The 16,696-nt window shown below is 58.6% G+C and overlaps 2 protein-coding genes across 2 annotated transcripts; one reads left to right on the top strand and one right to left on the bottom strand.

Annotated features, from left to right (window-relative positions):
• The first annotated feature begins 2,984 nt into the window (after positions 1 to 2,984).
• PEAK3 (PEAK family member 3) lies at positions 2,985 to 8,984 on the top strand. Its single transcript, XM_017874888.1, is given in 5 exon segments — positions 2,985 to 3,076; positions 3,666 to 3,751; positions 5,434 to 5,963; positions 7,753 to 8,159; positions 8,161 to 8,984. Coding segments are annotated over 4 exon segments (1,419 nt in total). The 5' UTR covers positions 2,985 to 3,076; positions 3,666 to 3,669; the 3' UTR covers positions 8,561 to 8,984.
• A 1,460-nt stretch (positions 8,985 to 10,444) lies between these two features.
• Positions 10,445 to 14,727, bottom strand: OAZ1 (ornithine decarboxylase antizyme 1). The gene is given in 6 exon segments (XM_017874889.1): positions 10,445 to 10,960; positions 11,110 to 11,195; positions 12,271 to 12,443; positions 12,714 to 12,800; positions 12,802 to 12,859; positions 14,481 to 14,727. Coding segments are annotated over 6 exon segments (687 nt in total). The 5' UTR covers positions 14,627 to 14,727; the 3' UTR covers positions 10,445 to 10,823.
• Between the last annotated feature and the right edge of the window lie 1,969 nt (positions 14,728 to 16,696).

Raw genomic sequence — 16,696 nt, 5'->3', positions numbered from 1 at the left:
GCAATTTTTTTTTTTTTTTTTTTTTGAGACAGTTTCACTCTTGTCACCCGGGCTGGAGTGCATTGGCATGATCTTGGCTCACCACAACCCCCGCCTCCCGGGTTCAAACGATTCTCCTGCCTCAGCCTCCCAAGTAGCTGGGACTACAGGCACAGGCTACCACGCCTGGCTAATTTTGTATTTTTAGTAGAGACGGGGTTTCACCATCTTGGCCAGGATGGTCTCAATCTCCCAGCCTCAGGTGATCTGCCCGCCTCGGCCTCCCAAAGTGCTGAGATTACAGGCATGAGCCACCATGCCTGGCCTTTTTTTTTTTTTTTTTTTTTTAATGGAGTCTTGCTGTGTCACCCAGGCTGGAGTGCAGTGGTGGGATCTCAGCTCACTGCAACCTCTGCCTCCCAGGTTCAGGCAATTCTCCTGCCTCAGCCTCCAGAGTAGCTGGGATTACAGGTACCCACCGCCATGCCCGGCTAATTTTTTTTATAGGCATGTGCCCAGCCTTTGCATCATTTTAAACTCTGTGCCCTGGCTGGGCGTGGTGGCTCACGCCTGTAACCCCAGCACTTTGGGAGGCTGAGGTGGGCAGGTCACCTGAGGTCAGGAGTTTGAGACCAGCCTGGCCAACATGGTGAAACCCTAACTCTACTAAAAAATAATAATAATAATACAAAAATTAGCCAGGTATGGTAGCCGGTGACTGTAGTACCTTGGGAGCCTGAGGCAAGAGAATTGCTTGAACCCGGGAGGCAGAGGTTGGAGTCAGCCAAGATTGCACCACTGCACTCCAGCCTGGGCGACAGAGTGAGACTCCATCTCAAAAATAAACAAACAAGGCTGGGCACGGTGGCTCAAGCCTGTAATCCCAGCACTTTGGGAGGCCGAGACGGGCGGATCACGAGGTCAGGAGATCAAGACCATCCTGGCTAACATGGTGAAACCCCGTCTCTACCAAAAAAATACAAAATCTAGCCGGGCGAGGTGGCGGGTGCCTGTAGTCCCAGCTACTCCGGAGGCTGAGGCAGGAGAATGGCGTGAACCCGGGAGGCGGAGCTTGCAGTGAGCTGAGATCCGGCCACTGCGCTCCAGCCTGGGCGACAGAGCAAGACTCCATCTCAAAAAAATCAATCAATCAATCAATCCATAAATAAACAAACAAAATAAAAACTAACCAGGCATGGTGGTGCACGCCAGTGGTCCCGACTACTCAGGAGGCTGAGGTGGGAGGATCACTTGAGCCCAGGAAGCGGAGGCTGCCGTGAGCTATGATCACACCACTGCACTCCAGCATAGGTGACGGAGCGAGACCCTGTCTCAAAGGAAAAAAAAAGTGTGGCATGGGACCCACTCGAAGGATGTTCATAAGGGAAAGGTAGTCTCCTTCCCCTCCTCCCCCTTCTCAGGGGATTGGGGGAGGCCAGGAGGACTCAGCAGTGGCTCTGTGGACCTCTGCTCCCAGCCTCGAGCTGCTTTGTGACCCTAGATGGAGCCCACACTGTCTCTGGGCCCATTTCCCTCAGGGAAACGGGACCGGGAACCCCACATGAAACACACTCAGTCTTTGCTGCAAGAACATCTTTGGGGCCGGACAGGTTGGCTCACACCTGGGATCCTAGCACTTTGGGAGGCCAAGGAGGTGTAGCAGGACGAACCACTGACAAAACTCCTCAGACACCGGATTAAAGAAGGAAGTGGATTATTCGGCCGGGAGCGTCGGCAGACTCGCGTCTTAAGGGCTGAGCTCCCCGAAAAAGACATTCTTGGCCTTTTTAAAGGCTCACAAGTTTAAGGTGTCCATGTGAAAGGGTCGTGATAAATCGAGCGAGCGTAGGGAACGTGACTGGGGGCTACAGGCATCAGCTAACAGAACAAAAAGCTTTACAATGCTTTTTCCATACAGTGTCTGGAATTTACAGACAACACAAGTAGTTTAGGTCAGGGGTCGATGTTATTATTATTACTTTTTCTTAACTCCTAGGGCCGGGTGGTGGTGCCAAGGTTGTCTGGCTATTTATCTCACTTTTGTTTCTTTCTAACTTTTTGCTTTGTCTCTCTCCTCCTGTCTTGTGGACTAGGCAAGGTGCGGGGAGGAGGGCAGCAGGAGGAGTAGTGGGATCCTTCCTTAGCTGGAGGATCGCCCCAGGAGTTCGTTCCAGGCTGCAGTGAGCTGCGATTGCCCCACTGAGCTTCAGCCTGGGCAACAGTGTGAGACCCTGTCTCCAAAAAAAAAAAAGAAGACAGTTTTGACAGGCACACACTTCAGATGGAATTTCACCCCGCATCTGCTTTTCCTTGGGTTTTTTCCATTCTTGATTTTTCCATTTATGGTGATTTTATCTACAACGTCTTTTCTAAATAAATGCATCGAGGCAGTGAGGAAGGGGGAAGGGGGAAAGTGAGCCGATTCCATTTTTTCAAAGAAAAATCCAGCAGGCACGGCTGTTACCAGGCGGGATGTGGGAGACGCTTTTCTTTATTTGCCAGAGCACGGAGAGGGGTGGGGATTTGCCCACAGTCACACAGCAGGCGCGGCAGAGCCAGGAGGGTCCTCGCCCACACTCCACATTCGGGGGCCCTGGGATCGGGCAGGGGGCCGCTGGGGGCTCCTCAAAATGCTGCCACAGGAGGGGAGGCGGTTCCCGGGGAAGTGAAACCCACAGACCCCACTTTCACCTTCTCCAGGGACAGCCGCCACCACGTTCTGTGCCCTCCCTATGGTGGGCCGGCTCTGCCCCTCTCCCCATCTCACAGGGCTCCTCACTGCCCACTACCCCAGCCTGGCCTCTGAGGCTGTCAGCCCTGGTGCTACTGACTTTCAGATCCCACCTCCTGGTCTCCGTCCGGGCTGTTCCCTCTGCCCGGGATATTGTCCTCTGAGGGCAGGCAGGGGAGGGGGCGGCCTTGGTTGGCGGGGAAGTGTTGCAAAAATGCCGCCGCCCCGCCCTGGGCTGCGGTCTGACAGTTTTCCTGTCAGCTGCCGGCGCTAGGTCAGACCCCTCCTGCGAGGCCAGGGGCTGTGGCCATTGGGAGTTTGTCCCCAAGGACGCCTCCTCCCCCAGAGGGCACGCCAGTCTTGAAGGTAGGGGGGCTCCTGGAGCGGGGAGCTGGAACAGAAGCGGTCACTTTTTCAGGTTGGGATCTGGGCGGGGGTGGGTTGGGGCCTGGCTGCCGACAGCAACCGCACAGCTGAGCCCTCAGGGACGAGGCCTGAGCGTGGATCCCTGGGTCCCTGGACACTGTCTCCCCGACAACTGACCCCCAAAGACCTGTCCTCAGGCTAAACATTCTGTCCCCATCCCAAACGCACAGTGGGGGTTCCTTCCCACTGCCTGGAAGATTGATGGGTGACAGACCTGCCTCATGATTGAGGAAGTGGGCCCAGAGAGGGCAGGAAACCCACTTGGGATCACACAGCAGGGGCCCAGAGAGGGCAGGAAATCCACTTGGGATCACACAGCAGGGGCCCAGAGAGGGCAGGAAACCCACTCAAGATCACACAGCAGGGTCAAAACTGGACAAGGGAGTGGAGTGTGGGTGCCCCTGTTCTCACCAAGGGCCCTGGAGCAGGGGGCCTCAACGGTCTCCCATGCTGCAGCACTCACAGACCCCTCCCATGTCGCCCTGTGCGTGCGCCACCCCACCACGCCCCCTGTCTGACCTTTCCCCAGCAACATGAGCAGCCGGGAGACCCCCACAGAGCCCCCCGAGCCCGACGACCCCACCTGGTCAACTCAGCCCACGTATAGCAACCTTGGTGAGCAGCTCCCTGGGGAGCCCTGGGCCGGGGAGTGCAGGGAGCGGCAGGGGGTGGAGGACGCCGCAGCCTCTGGGAACAGCAGAAGTCGGTAAAATGAGTGACCTCAGGAAGGCCCGGAGTGGGCGAGGGCTGAAAAACAACCTGTGGGTTGGTGGGCGGGGTGTGTTGGCTCATGCCTGTAATCCCAGCACCTTGGGAGGTGGAGGCAGGTGGATCCCTTGAGGCCAGGAGTTCAAGACCAGCCTGGGCAACATAATGAGACTCCCCCATCTCTACAAAAAAAAAAAAAAAAAAGAGATGGGCATGGTGTCAAGCACCTGCAGTCCCAGCTACTGGGGAGGCTGAGGCAGGAGGATCCCTTGAGCCCAGGAGGTCAAGGCTGCAGTGAGTCATGAAATAGAAAAAAATATATACCATTAAAAAGAGAGAGGGGCTGGGCACGGTAACTCATGCCTATAATCCCACCCTTTAATCCCAGCACTTTGGGAGGTCAAGGAGGAGGATCACTTGAGGCCAGGAGTTCAAGACCAGCCTGGCCAACATGGCAAAACCAGTCTCTGCTAAAAATACAAAAATTAGCCAGACATGGTGGTACATGCCTGTAATTCCAGCTACTCGAGAGGCTGAGGCAGGAGACTTTCTTGAACCTGAGAGGCAGAGGTTTCAGTGAGCTAAGATTGAGCCCCTGTACTCCAGCCTGGGCAACAGAGGGAGACTCCATCTCAAAAAAAAAAAAAAGGCCGAGTGCAGTAATTCAAGCCTGTAATCCTAGCACTTTGGGAGGCCGAGTCAGGCAGAACGTCTGAGGTCAGGAGTTTGAAACCAGCCTGGCTAACATGGTGAAACCCCATCTCCACTACTAAAAATACAAAAATTAGCTGGGCATAGTGGCGGGCGCCTGTAGTCCCAGCTACTCAGGAGGCTGAGGTGGGAGAATTGCTTGAACCCAGGAGACAGATGTTGCAGCAAGCCGAGATTGGGCCACTGCACTCCAGGCTGGGCGACAGAGCAAGACTTCAAAAAAAAAAAAAAAGCCAGAGAGACACCTGCCCAAAGTCACGGAGGTAAGAGTAGGAGTTGCTGAGTGCTGGGTGGCACCATTCTCTGAAACTGATCCATCCTCCTGTGAGCCTCAGTTTCCCCTTCTGTAAGCTCTGTCCCCCAGACTGGAGTGCAGTGGCGCAATCTCGGCTCACTGCAAGCTCTGCCTCCCAGGTTCAAGCGATTCTCCTGCTTCAGCCTCCCGAGTAGCTGGGACTACAGGCGCCCGCCACCACGCCCGGCTAATTTTTTGTATCTTTAGGAAAAGACGGGGTTTCACCATGTTAGCCAGGATGGTCTCAATCTCCTGACCTCGTGATTCTCCCACCTTGGCCTCCCAAAGTGCTGGGATTACAGGCGCGAGCCAACGCGCCCAGCTGCATCTGGCAAATTTGTTTAAATTTTTGCAGAGACAGGGTCTCACTATGTTGCCCAGGCTGGTCTCAGACCCTAAGTTCCAGTGATCCTCCTGCCCCGGCTTCCACCTTCCTAAGTGCTGGGATTACAAGCATGAGCCACCGGCGACCAGCCTTATTACCTCCATGTTAGAGATGGGGAAACCGAGGCAGAGAGGTGGAGTCACGTGTCCCGTTCCCACTCCACCGGTCTTCAACCCTCCCCACTGTCTCTCCCTGCAGGTGAGATCCGTGCCCACCTGCTGCCCTCCAAGGCCTGCCGCTCCCGGACCCCTGGGTCCCTCTCCACCGACCCACAGCCCCTGCCCCCACCCCTGCCCAAGAAGATCCTAACCCGGACCCAGTCACTGCCCAACCGCAGGACCCCCCATGCCAGCTCCATCCAAGTACAGCTGCCTCGAAGGCCCTTTCTGGAGTCCCACAGTGTGGACGAGAGCCAGGCTGAGGTGGGAACAGCCTGTCCCCCTGCAGAGCTGACCTTTGGCCTGACTGATGGCCCGCTGGGCCTCTCCCTCCGCAATCTGCACAGTCCGGAGGCTGTGCATGCTGCATTGGCTGCCTGGCAGCTGCAGGGCCTCCATGCCATCTATGCCCGGCTCCGTGCCCGGCTCATGGGGGGCCACCCCGGGCCCTGCCGCCCCGGCCATGGCTTCCGCCTCCTGGACAGCTCGCCCTGCGTAGAGAGCGGGGATGCCCTGTACTACCGCGTGGTGCGCGTGCATGAGGACGCCTGGCACATCCTGGTCGCCAAGGTGAGACCCACGGCCCCACCTTCTCTGAGGTGTCCCCAGTGTCCCGTTTAGGCATAACCCAGGGCTTGTTTCACTTGGCCTTTCTGCGAGTCAGTTCTCACACTGCTGTAAAGAAATACTGGAGCCCAGCGCTCACACCTGTCATCCCAGCACTTTGGGAGGCCGAGGCGGGCGGATCACAAGGTCAGGAGATTGAGACCATCCTGGCTAACACGGTGAAACCCCGTCTCTACTAAAATACAAAAAATTAGCCAGGCGAGGTGGCGGGGGCCTGTAGTCCCAGCTACTCGGGAGGCTGAGGCAGGAGAATGGCATGAACCTGGGGGGCAGAGCTTGCAGTGAGCCGAGAATGCGCCACTGCACTCCAGCCTGGGCAACAGAACAAGACTCTGTCTCAAAAAAAAAAAAAAAAAAAAAAAGGCTAGGCAGCACAGTGGCTCACGCCTGTAATCTCAGCACTTTGGGAGGCCAAGGTGGGCAGATCATGAGGTCAGGAGTTCGAGACCAGCCTGGCCAACATAGTGAAACTCCGTCTCTACTAAAAATACAAAAATTAGCCGGGCGTGGTGGTGAGCCCCTGTAGTCCCAGCTACTTGGAGGCTGAGGCAGGAGAATCGCTTGAACCCGGAGGTGGGGGTTGCAGTGAGCCGAGACTGCACCACTTCACTCCAATCTGGGAGACAGAGTGAGACTCTGTCTCAAACAAAAAAGTAAAGAAACGAAAAAAAGGAATACTGGAGACTGGGTAATTTATAAAGAAAAGAGCCTTAACTGGCTCATGGTTCTGGTGGCTTCTGCTTCTGGAGAGGCCTCAGAAAGCTTCCAATCATAGTGGAAGGCAAAGCGGGAGCAGGCATCTCATATGGTGGGAGCAGGAGGAAGGGAGGGAGGAGGTGCCACGCACCTTTACACAGCCAGATCTCACGAGAACTCACGCGCTATCTCAACGACAGTGCCAAGGAGGATGGTGCTGAGCCATTCGTGATAAATCAGCCCCAAGATCCAGTCACCTCCCACCAGATCCCACCTCCAACACTGGGGGATTACAACTGGCCATGAGATTTGGCGGGGACACAGATCCAGACCATATTAGACTTGTTTATTTTGCAACTAACACGTGAATCAACACAGTTAACCCAGGAAACCATGTTTCTAAAGTGTGGGGCCATGGATATGGCCTTGGAGCCCTTGTCAAAACCCCTCCCACACCTCTCTAGCCGGGGATCTGTTTTTTGTTTTTTTGTTTTTGAGACAGAGTCTCACTCTGTTGCCCAGGCTGGAGTGTAGTGGCACGATCTCGGCTCACTGCAACCTCCACCTTCCGGGTTCAAGCGATTCTCTCACCTCAGCCTCCGAAGTAGCTGGGATTACAGGCGCACCACCACGCCCAGCTAGTTTTGTATTTTTAGTAGAGACGAGCTTTCCCTGCGTTGACCAGGCTGGTCTCAAACTTCTGACCTCAGCGATCACCCTGCCTCCCAAAGTGCTGGGATTACAGGCGTGAGCCACCGTGCCCGGCCCAGGAATCTGCTTTCGAACTCATTGCCCAGGGACACTGCCACCATCTTCTTCCCTGGCTTAATTTTCCTGGAAGTCCTTACTGGTGACTAACTTCCCAATTAACATCGACCTCCTGCTGCTGGAGGGATGCAGGCAGCCTCCGACTCCCAACCATAGTGGGGGCAGTTTGGGGGTGTGCGGGGGAGGCTTCGTGGCAGGTCGCTCTGGGGCAGGCAGTGGTGGGGGGGGGCCCAGTGATCCAGGCCCCGACACCCGCTCTGCCTTGCAGGTACCCAAGCCCGGGGCGGACGTGCCCCACCCGTGGGGCCTGGAGCTGCAGGCCTCCCTGTCTCCACACTTCAATCTGCAGGGGTTGTGTGGCCTGGTACCTGAAGGCACACTGCCCGGGGCGCCCTGGAGAGGCGCGGTGGCGCTGGTAGCAGAGGTGCCAGAGCGCACAGTGGCGCAGTGGCTGGTGGAGGCCTGCACGCAGCCGCCGGAGGAGTTCGTGTGGGCGGTGGCCCTGGTGCTGCTGCAGCTGAGCGCGGCCCTGGAGTTCCTGGAGGCGTGGGGCGCGGCCCTGGTCGAGTTGCGGCCGGAGAACTTGTTGCTGGCGGCACCTCGGGGCTGTGTGGCCACGGGGCACCCGCGCCTACTCCTCGCTGACTTTGGCCGCGTCTGCCTGCAGCCCCCCGGACCCCGGGCTCCCCGGGCCCCACGCGCCGCAGCTCGGCAGCCTCCTCCGCCAGCTGCTCGGCCTTGCTGCGCCCTCGACCACGCCTTTGGCCGCGGGCCTGGAGCGCCTGGCAGCACAGTTGACCCGCTTGCAGCCCTCGGCGTCCAGGACGCGGGGCGCGCTGCAGGCGCTGCTCTGGGGGCCAGGGTCTGAGGTACGCGACCGCGGAGCACCGCTCGGTCCCTGGCTCAGGGCGCTCGGGCCCTGGCTGCGGTTGCGCCGTGGGCTGCTGGTCCTGCGCCTGGCAGAGCGGGCCGCAGGTGGGGAAGCGCCCAGCCTCGAGGACTGGCTGTGTTGTGAATACCTGGCCGAGGCCACCGAGTCCTCTATGGGCCAGGCCCTGGCGCTGCTGTGGGACTGAACCCAACCCAGGGCGAACACACCTGGTCCAGGCCTGCCCAGGAGGCAGGGCTGGGGCTGAGGTCAGCGTCTCTATGATAGCGAGGACAACCTCTTCCTGCAGAGTCCAGGGACGCAGCAGAAAGAGCAGTGCCCCCCTCCAGAGTCTCCCCTCTCGTGCTGGCGATGTGGGTCAAGGGCTTCCCAGGAGTGCAGCTACCCCTCCAGGGCTGGGGGCTGGCCAGCGCCTCCTGGGTGGGCAGCAGCTCTCTAAAGCCAGGGCCCCCAGGCCACTTCCAGGTGTGGACACCCCCGCTGATCAGTGTCTCTCTGTATTCCGCCTTCCCCAGCAGCCAGGGCGCTCTTCCGCGGTGGGTCCTGTCATTGTCTCCGTGAGAGGCCAATGCCAGGAGCAGAGGCATTCCTGGCCCTGGAGCACCCCCTTGTGCTGAAGACGGCCAGCGATTCTGGGCATGTCCCTAGTGGAGAATTGCTTGGTGGTGACACAGGAAGGGAAGGCTCCCTGGGACCTTAGACACCCAGCTCATCTCAGAGGCATCTGGACTCACCATCCCTAAAATAGTCCCCGCGGCTCCCTGCCACCTCCCCACAATCCCCATGCGCCCACCCTGCCTCCCTCCCTGTTTCTCCATGACACACTAACTTCTTTCCCACCCCCAAGCATCTGTGCAGGCTGTTCCCTCTGCCATACTGTTCCAGTTCCACTTTAAAAAAATAAAGGTGCCCCCTCTGGGCCCTCGCTAGCTCCTTACCCTTCGTTCTCCGCCCACTCCCAGGAGCATTTATTCCTCTGTTACTGTCCCCAAGGCTGTGAGTTCCCTGGGGGCAAAGGCCAGGCTTGGCACACAGTATGTGCTCACTTAATACCGCAGGATGATGGAATAAACAGGCACAGACGAGACTCACTGGAGGGGAATGCAGTCTTTATGCCTCTGACACACTGCACTGCACTTGCCTGTGGCCTCCTTCCTGGAGACTCAGAGTTGCCCTTCCATTCCATTCCCCATGGCAGTCCTGGGAGGATCTTTCCAACCCCAGATATGAGGTCCCTCTCCAGCTTAAACACCTCCCATGGCTCCCCAGTGCCTCAGAATACATACAGGTCTCTTCCAAAGTCTCCTCAGGCTCCAACCCCATGTCATTTATCCCTAGAGGTACTTTCCGGCCTCCACGCCTTTGTTTCCGGCCCAAGTTGTTTTTTACGCCGGAAACAGCCCCCTCTACTCTGGTTCAGACTCCTATTCATCCTGCAACGCCTCAGCTCTAATGCCCCTTCTCTGCATTTGCACTGCCCAAATGAGCTGGGAGTGTCTGTGTTCACATCTATCCTCCCAGCCGACCCCACCATGCTCAAACGGCTGAATATCCCCCTGCCCCGCTCGCCAAGGCTACAATCTCTTGGAGCGCCTTTCCTCCTCTTTCCAACCGGTTTCCCGGCCAGGCCTGGTCCTGATTTTCCGGGTGATGCTGCCGGATGCGGCCGGCAGGTGGCGCAGCGCCGCGCAAAAGGCGGGGGTCGCAGACCCGGAAGCGCTCCAGGCCTTGACCCCGCCGGAAGTCCTCCTGCCCTGAACGGCGCTGCAGGGCCACAGGGGCGGCCAGTAACACGGTGACCCAAAGGATTTGGGAACACAGACATCCCCATGCGCAGGCCCAGGCTGGGGCGGAAGCGGACGCGATGCAGGAAGGGGCTCCAAGTGAACGGTGGCAAGGCTGATGCCAAGCTGAGGGCACAGGCCTCCCAGTCCAGGGGGTCTCCTCTGTGGGAGGAGTCCCGCAGCTGCCCTGGTGACAAGTCCCCTGCGACCCCTCCACCCAGGGCCCTCTGTGGTCCCAGGCACTCCACCCACCCGCCCCCGGCGTCACCACCACGGAGCCATGTGCATCGGGTGTAATCACTTTATTGGTTTTTGGAGAGCAATAGAGGGATTAATACCTAATCTTTCCAAGTTAAAAGACTAAGACTGTTTCCAAAAGACTCCAAATAAGAAACTTCTCCTCAAAGTACAAGGATAATCTGAATCATCTTAAACCAGCAATAAAAAAGTAAAATATAAATTTTTATTTAGAATTAAAGCAAGTACTTCAGTATCACAAACACAATATTAAACTTCAAGAAATAGACGCTAATTTGGAGTGAGCATTTATTTGCACAATTACAACATGCGGATAAACCCAGGCGAGATGAGCGAGTCTACGGTTTCCACCCACCCGGCTGACAAGGGGTGGCCCCGGCGGGCCGGATGCCCACCCCCCAGGCGGCCCTACTCCTCCTCCTCTCCCGAAGACTCTCTCTCGAACGTGTAGGCCATGAAGCAAGCGTCGGGTCTCTTGGGGACAAGGGGATGCCCCGGTCTCACAATCTCAAAGCCCAAAAAGCTGAAGGTTCGGAGCAAGGCGGCTGTGGGGGAGAAGCCATCAGAAACCCCACTCCCAGGAGCCCCCACCCGACCCCGCATCCCCGCCGGGAGACCACGCCTGCGGGCTGAGAATGAAGGTGCGGGGCAGGTGTCCGCACACACCCTGCTGCAGGTGAGGCGGGGCACCTACCTCTGTCCTCGCGGTTCTTGTGGAAGCAAATGAAGACATGGTCGGCTCGCAGCTGCTCCTCAGCGAATTCCAGGAGAACTGCAAAGCTGCAGCGCGCGTCAGAGTCTTGGCCAGCCCGACCCGCCCACCTACCTCCTGGGCCTTAGCAGCTACCCTGAAGCCCGCTCTACTCCAGGGTACCCCTAGGGCCCAGATCGTTCTCTGGGTGGGGCCGTCCTGGCACCGCTGCACCCACCCACGTGCATTGTACCCAGGGTACAAACTTGGAATGCACTTTTTTTTTTTTTTTTTCTGAGACGGTGAGTCTCGCTCTGTCAACCCAGGCTGGAGTGCAGTGGCCAGATCTCAGCTCACTGCAAGCTCCGCCTCACGGTTTCAGCCTTCTCCTCCTCAGCCTCCCGAGTGCTGGGACTACAGGCGCACCCCACCTCAACCCGGCTAGTTTTTTGTTATTTTTTAGTAGAAGACGGGGCTTTGCGGGTTTCACCGTGTTAGCCAGGATGCTTCTCATCTCCGAACCTTCGTGATCGGCCGCGTCTCGGCCTCCCAAAGTGCTGGGATTACAGGCTTGAGCCACCGCACCCGGCGGAATGCACTTTTTAAAAAGGGACCCCAGAACAGGAGCGGTGGCTCAGCGCCTGTAATTAATCCCAGCACTTCGGGAGGCCGAGGTGGGCGGATCAAGGGATCAGGAGTTTTGAGACCAGCCTGGCCAACACAGCGAAACCTCGTCTCTACTAAAAACACAAAAATTAGCTGAGCATGAGTGGCGAGCGCCTGTAATCCCAGCTACTCGGGAGGCTGAGGCAGGAGAATCACTCGAACCCGGAAGGCGGAAGTTACAGTGAGCCGAAATCATGCCATTGCACTCCAGCCTGGGCGACAAGAGCAAGACTCCCTCTCATAAAAAAAAAAGGGGGGGGGCCATCCCAACCCACAAAGCGATGGTGGCCCCCATATTTGCTGCCTGAAGGCAGTGCCCTCCCTCATCTGTCTCTGTACCCCTTGGACAGCGACCCCCACCCTGGTCCCTGCTCCCCTGGGTAAGCACCCCGGCCTATCCCTGCCCCTACCTGTCCCTGCTCCCCTGGGTAACCTCTCCCCGCCCTACCTGTCCCTGCTCCCCTGGGTAAGCTCTCCCCGCCTGTCCCTGCCCCTCACCTGTCCTTGCTCCCCTCAGGCAGCGCGCCGCCCGGGATCTCGATGTAGAGGCTGCCTCCACTCAGCACTGTTCGCCAGTTAATGCGTTTGGCGTCTGTGAGCCTGGACTGGACGTTGAGAATCCTCGTCTTGTCGTTGGACGTTAGTTCCTCTGTTACATTCAGCCGATCATCCTGTCCAGGGGACGGTGCGGCGTAATTCAGAACTCCGACTCACCCCACGGGCAAGAGACTGGCAGCGCTAAGGCTTGGGCCTAAGACGTGCTCAGCTCAAGCAAGGCCTGGGCTGCAGGAGACTGTGCGCCCTCTCTGATGAAACTCAGAAGGGTTCCCAGGATTAAATTAAATCACAGGTACCGGCAGCGAAGTGCACAACCAGTGCCAGCGGCCCCAGAGCAGCCCCAGCCCCGTCCACCCCAGCGCGGCAGGCGCGGCGGTACTCACGGAGTAGAATAAGTTAGCTGAAAGATTGTGATCCCTCTGACTATTCCCTCGCCCACCTGGGATCTTCAGGGGTGGGTGAGGGGCATCAGGAGCACCACCGAGGCCCCGGACCCGGGTTACTACAGCAGCGGAGGGAGACCCTGGAACTGAAGGCAGATGCGGTCACCAGGCAGCGCCAGGCTCCCGGCGGAGACCCCTCCAGGGCGCCCGGATGGTCTTCGGCCGCCCACCCCTGCCCCGGCCAGAGGACCCCGCCCCGCTCAGGCTGGGGCCTACTTGGCCCCACACCCCCGGGGCTTCCCGAGGGCAGCTCCAACGCCTGACCCAAGCACCTACAACGGCATCGGTCACTGAGCCCCGACGTCTCGGGCGGCGCCGCCCGGGATAGCCCAACCCTCCCAGGGCGGGGGGGTCCCTTCCCCTCACGTAGCCCCGCCGGAGCAGAGCCTCACCCCCGCCGCCACCGCGCCAGCCGGCGCTTCCCCTTTTCAGCTCGGCCGCGGCTTCCCCTTTCCACCCTGCACTGCGGTCAGAATCTGGACCCCTTGCTTGTCCCCGCGAGGAGGGGGCGGGCCTGGCCTGACGTCGCGCAGGACGCGCCCCGCTACTGCTCCTGGCCGCCCCCCGCCCGCCCCCGCTCCGGGCCCGGGCCCTCCCGGTTGCGTCATCTAGGCAGACGCGGCCCCGCGCCCCGGGGGAGATTTTCACAATCGCGCAGCCGGCAGCGCCAGCAGCCATTTGCTGCGCGGTGTAAACAAGCCCCAAAGTTGCCTCCATTTTACACAGCCCCCAAACCGTGGCACCGCCAGCACCGCGGCCCAACTTCCCGATCCCCGGGACTGAGCGACGCCCGCCTCGGGAGACGCAGTCATGGAAGCTCGACCGAAACGCCGCGGGCTCCCCCACAATCGCAGCTGGCACCCGCGTCCCCGGAAGCCGGACGCGTCGTCCCGCGAGGCGGCGGGGGACTTCCCAGAGCGCTGCTGGGTTGTCGGGATGCGCGACCCCCAGCTCCCCGACGGCCCCCGCGGAGAACCACTGGGTGCCGTCTACGTGCGCAGCCTCGCCCCGCGCGTCCCCTGCCATCCAGACCGACTCGCTCTGGGGCGAAAAACCGGGCCCACGAGGTCGGTTGCGTGCGGGGGCCACATCGAGGCGCAGGAGACCCAAGGGAGCTCGTCCGCCGCGAAGCGCTCCCCGCTCCGGCAGCGCACGCTCAACGGCCGGGACCGAAAAGTGCAGATTCACCGGCCCCGCGGGCCCTGCCTGGCCTCGGACCAGCCCCCCAAGGCCGACCCCGCCCCCAACCAGATTGCCCCATCCTGCGCCTCCCAAATGCGACCAGCTCGCACACCCCTCCTCCAAACCGAATTTCCAGTCTGCGCCCCCCAAATCCAACCCTCTCCCTTCCTCCAAAGCCGAGTCCCATCCTGCGAACCCCGCAAAACACACACGCCTCCCCCACACTCCCCGTCCTGCGCCCAAATCCCACCTTCGACTCATGCCCCACCCCCAAATTAGGCGCCCCGGACGGCGCTCCCCAAATCCAACTCCGCACCCGTGCCCCCCAAACCCGACCCGAGCGCTGCCAAGGCCGGGCGGACCTCAAGGTCCCCCCTGCCCCTACCTCGTCCCCAGCACGATTCTGGCCTTGACAAAGGGGCGGATCTCGCGAGCCGGGGACCTATCTGGCGCCCCGAGGACGGCCCCCCGCGGGCCTGCGCGGCCGGCGCTTCTGGAAGCTTCGGACGGGGGCGGGGCGCTCACCTCTCACTGCTGCTGCCGCCGCGGCTGTGCAGGCTTAGAAGCGGCATGGTGCGGCTGGCGTGGATGGTGGCGCTGGGTTTATCCCCTTCCTTCTCTCTGGCGAAGCAGTGGCTATTGAGGATCCGCTGCAGGGAGGATTTCACCATCCGGCCGCTGGGGTCCGAAACCAGGAAAACCTCCGCTGCGCCTCTCCGCGCCGCCGCCGCTGCTCGCCGTTCGCAAAATGGCGCTGCTGCCGCCGCCCACCTTTATAGACGCCGCGCCCGGGCCACGCCCCCCGCACCGCCGGGAACGCGGCCGCACGAGAGGCAGAGCCGCAGGGCCGCCGGGAAAAACAGTCACGCCCGCCCCTTCCAACGTCTGATTGGTGGAAGGGAAAGGGAAAGGGAGAGGCGCTCTGGAGATTGGTTGGTGAGCCTCGGGCCACGCCCCCTCCCGCGCGCGTCCTTTTGCGGGCGCCCGGGGGCGGGGCTGCCATAGCGCGGGGACGCGCTGCGCTCGCCCTGGGTCGTCCCCGCCCCCACAACCGTGCCTTGGGGCGTGGGCGGCTCGCTGGGGTCGATTTTCGGGGGTCTCCGAGTGCCCATTTGTCTGTCGTGGTCCACGTCGCCCTCCCTAGGGTCCCTTCACGCAGTGGGACCCCTCCCCTGGGTAGGCCCCCGGGTATTGGGAGGGGCGTCCACACGCGCCCATCCTCCCATAGGACAAAATTATTTCCAGTAACACCTGGTAATCATCGCTACTACTGGTTTTATTTTTTTTAAAATTTGGTCTTGCAGTTCTTAAAATGCTTCCAGTGTTTCTTAAAAAAAGAACGTCCAATGTTAAAGATATTCAAATTTAGTAAAATATTTCGTGTACAATTTGGACTTAAGTAAAATTTTACTCCTTGCAGATAAATTCAGATTTTTCCTGTGGAAACTAACACTTACCCTAAGGAAAAACACTACTCCTGCCAGTTAAAATTCAGAAACACATTTCATGTATGAACTAAAATGTGGATCTCCCAAGGAAAAAATGATTTCTTTGGTGGTTAAGTTCGGTAAACTGTTTCGCCTGTTGAGTTAAAATGTGGACTTATCCAGCAAAAATATTTCCCCTCCTGGTTAAATCCAGAAAAAAAATCTCAGGTATGAACTGCAGTTTGCATTTAGTAAGCGAAGATATAACTCTTGGCAGTTACATACTGGTACATAGCTTGTGTGTAGACTATGAATTTAGCAAAAAGTTGCCACTTTGCAGTGAGGTTTAATAAAATATTTTATATTTCATGTATAAACTAAATTTTGTTCTTACCAAACAAAAATGCTACTTCTGGCAAATCCTGATTTCGTTCATAGTTTTAATTTTGTTTTGTTTGCAACCGGCCTGGCTCTCACCCAGGCTGGAGTGCAGTGGTGCAATCTTGGCTCGCTGCAACCTCGGCCTTCTGGGTTCAAGCGATTCTCCTGCCTCAGGTTCCCAACTAGTTGGGATTACAGGTGCCCGCCACCATGCCTGGCTAATTTTTGTATTTTTAGTAGAGATAGGGTTTCACCATGTTGGCCAGGCTGGTCTCGAACTCCTGACCTCAGGTGATCCACCTGCCTTGGCCTCCCAAAGTTTGGGGATTACAGGGTGAGCCACCGCGCCCGGCTCAAAAAACAAACAAACAAACAAACAAAGCAGCCCACACCCTGAGTGGGGAAGGAGAGAGGAGAAGAATCCCAGGTGCTGGGGCCTTCCTGCTTTATACCATTTGCCCCATTGGGATTTTATCCTGGTGTCTGGTGTGAGCAGAGAACAGACTCTGTTTCAAATAATTAACTCAGGGGCTCCTCCTTCGGCCCCGTGGACATTGGGCTTGAATTGTTCTTTGGGGTGGGGCATCCTGGGCACTGCAGGGTACTGAGCAGCGTCCCTGGCCTCCACTCCATGCCCAGGAGCACCCCAAGTCATGACAACCAGAAATGTCCCAAACATTGCCCAATGTCCTTTGGGGGCAGAATGACACCCCCTAGTTGAGGACTTCCTCTGGGAACTGAGGCAAGAGGGTGCTCGAAATGACCGGGTCACGAGTGGGATTTCCAGAACAGTCACCACCAGGGAACCCTGTCCCTCTGTCCTGATTGCAACAGCTCTCACTTCCTCCTCCTGTCCGCCTCTAACTCTGATGGCCGCCTGCCAATGCTGTGAGGCTTCTGGAAGGGCCACCCCTACACCGGCCAGGCCACTTT

The sequence above is a fragment of the Rhinopithecus bieti genome, unplaced genomic scaffold (genome assembly GCF_001698545.2).
Source record: "Rhinopithecus bieti isolate Rb0 unplaced genomic scaffold, ASM169854v2 scaffold_9769, whole genome shotgun sequence".
Classification (NCBI taxonomy): domain Eukaryota; kingdom Metazoa; phylum Chordata; class Mammalia; order Primates; family Cercopithecidae; genus Rhinopithecus; species Rhinopithecus bieti.
Note: the sequence above shows the minus strand (reverse complement) of the source record. Positions and strands in the feature narration are given on the sequence as shown.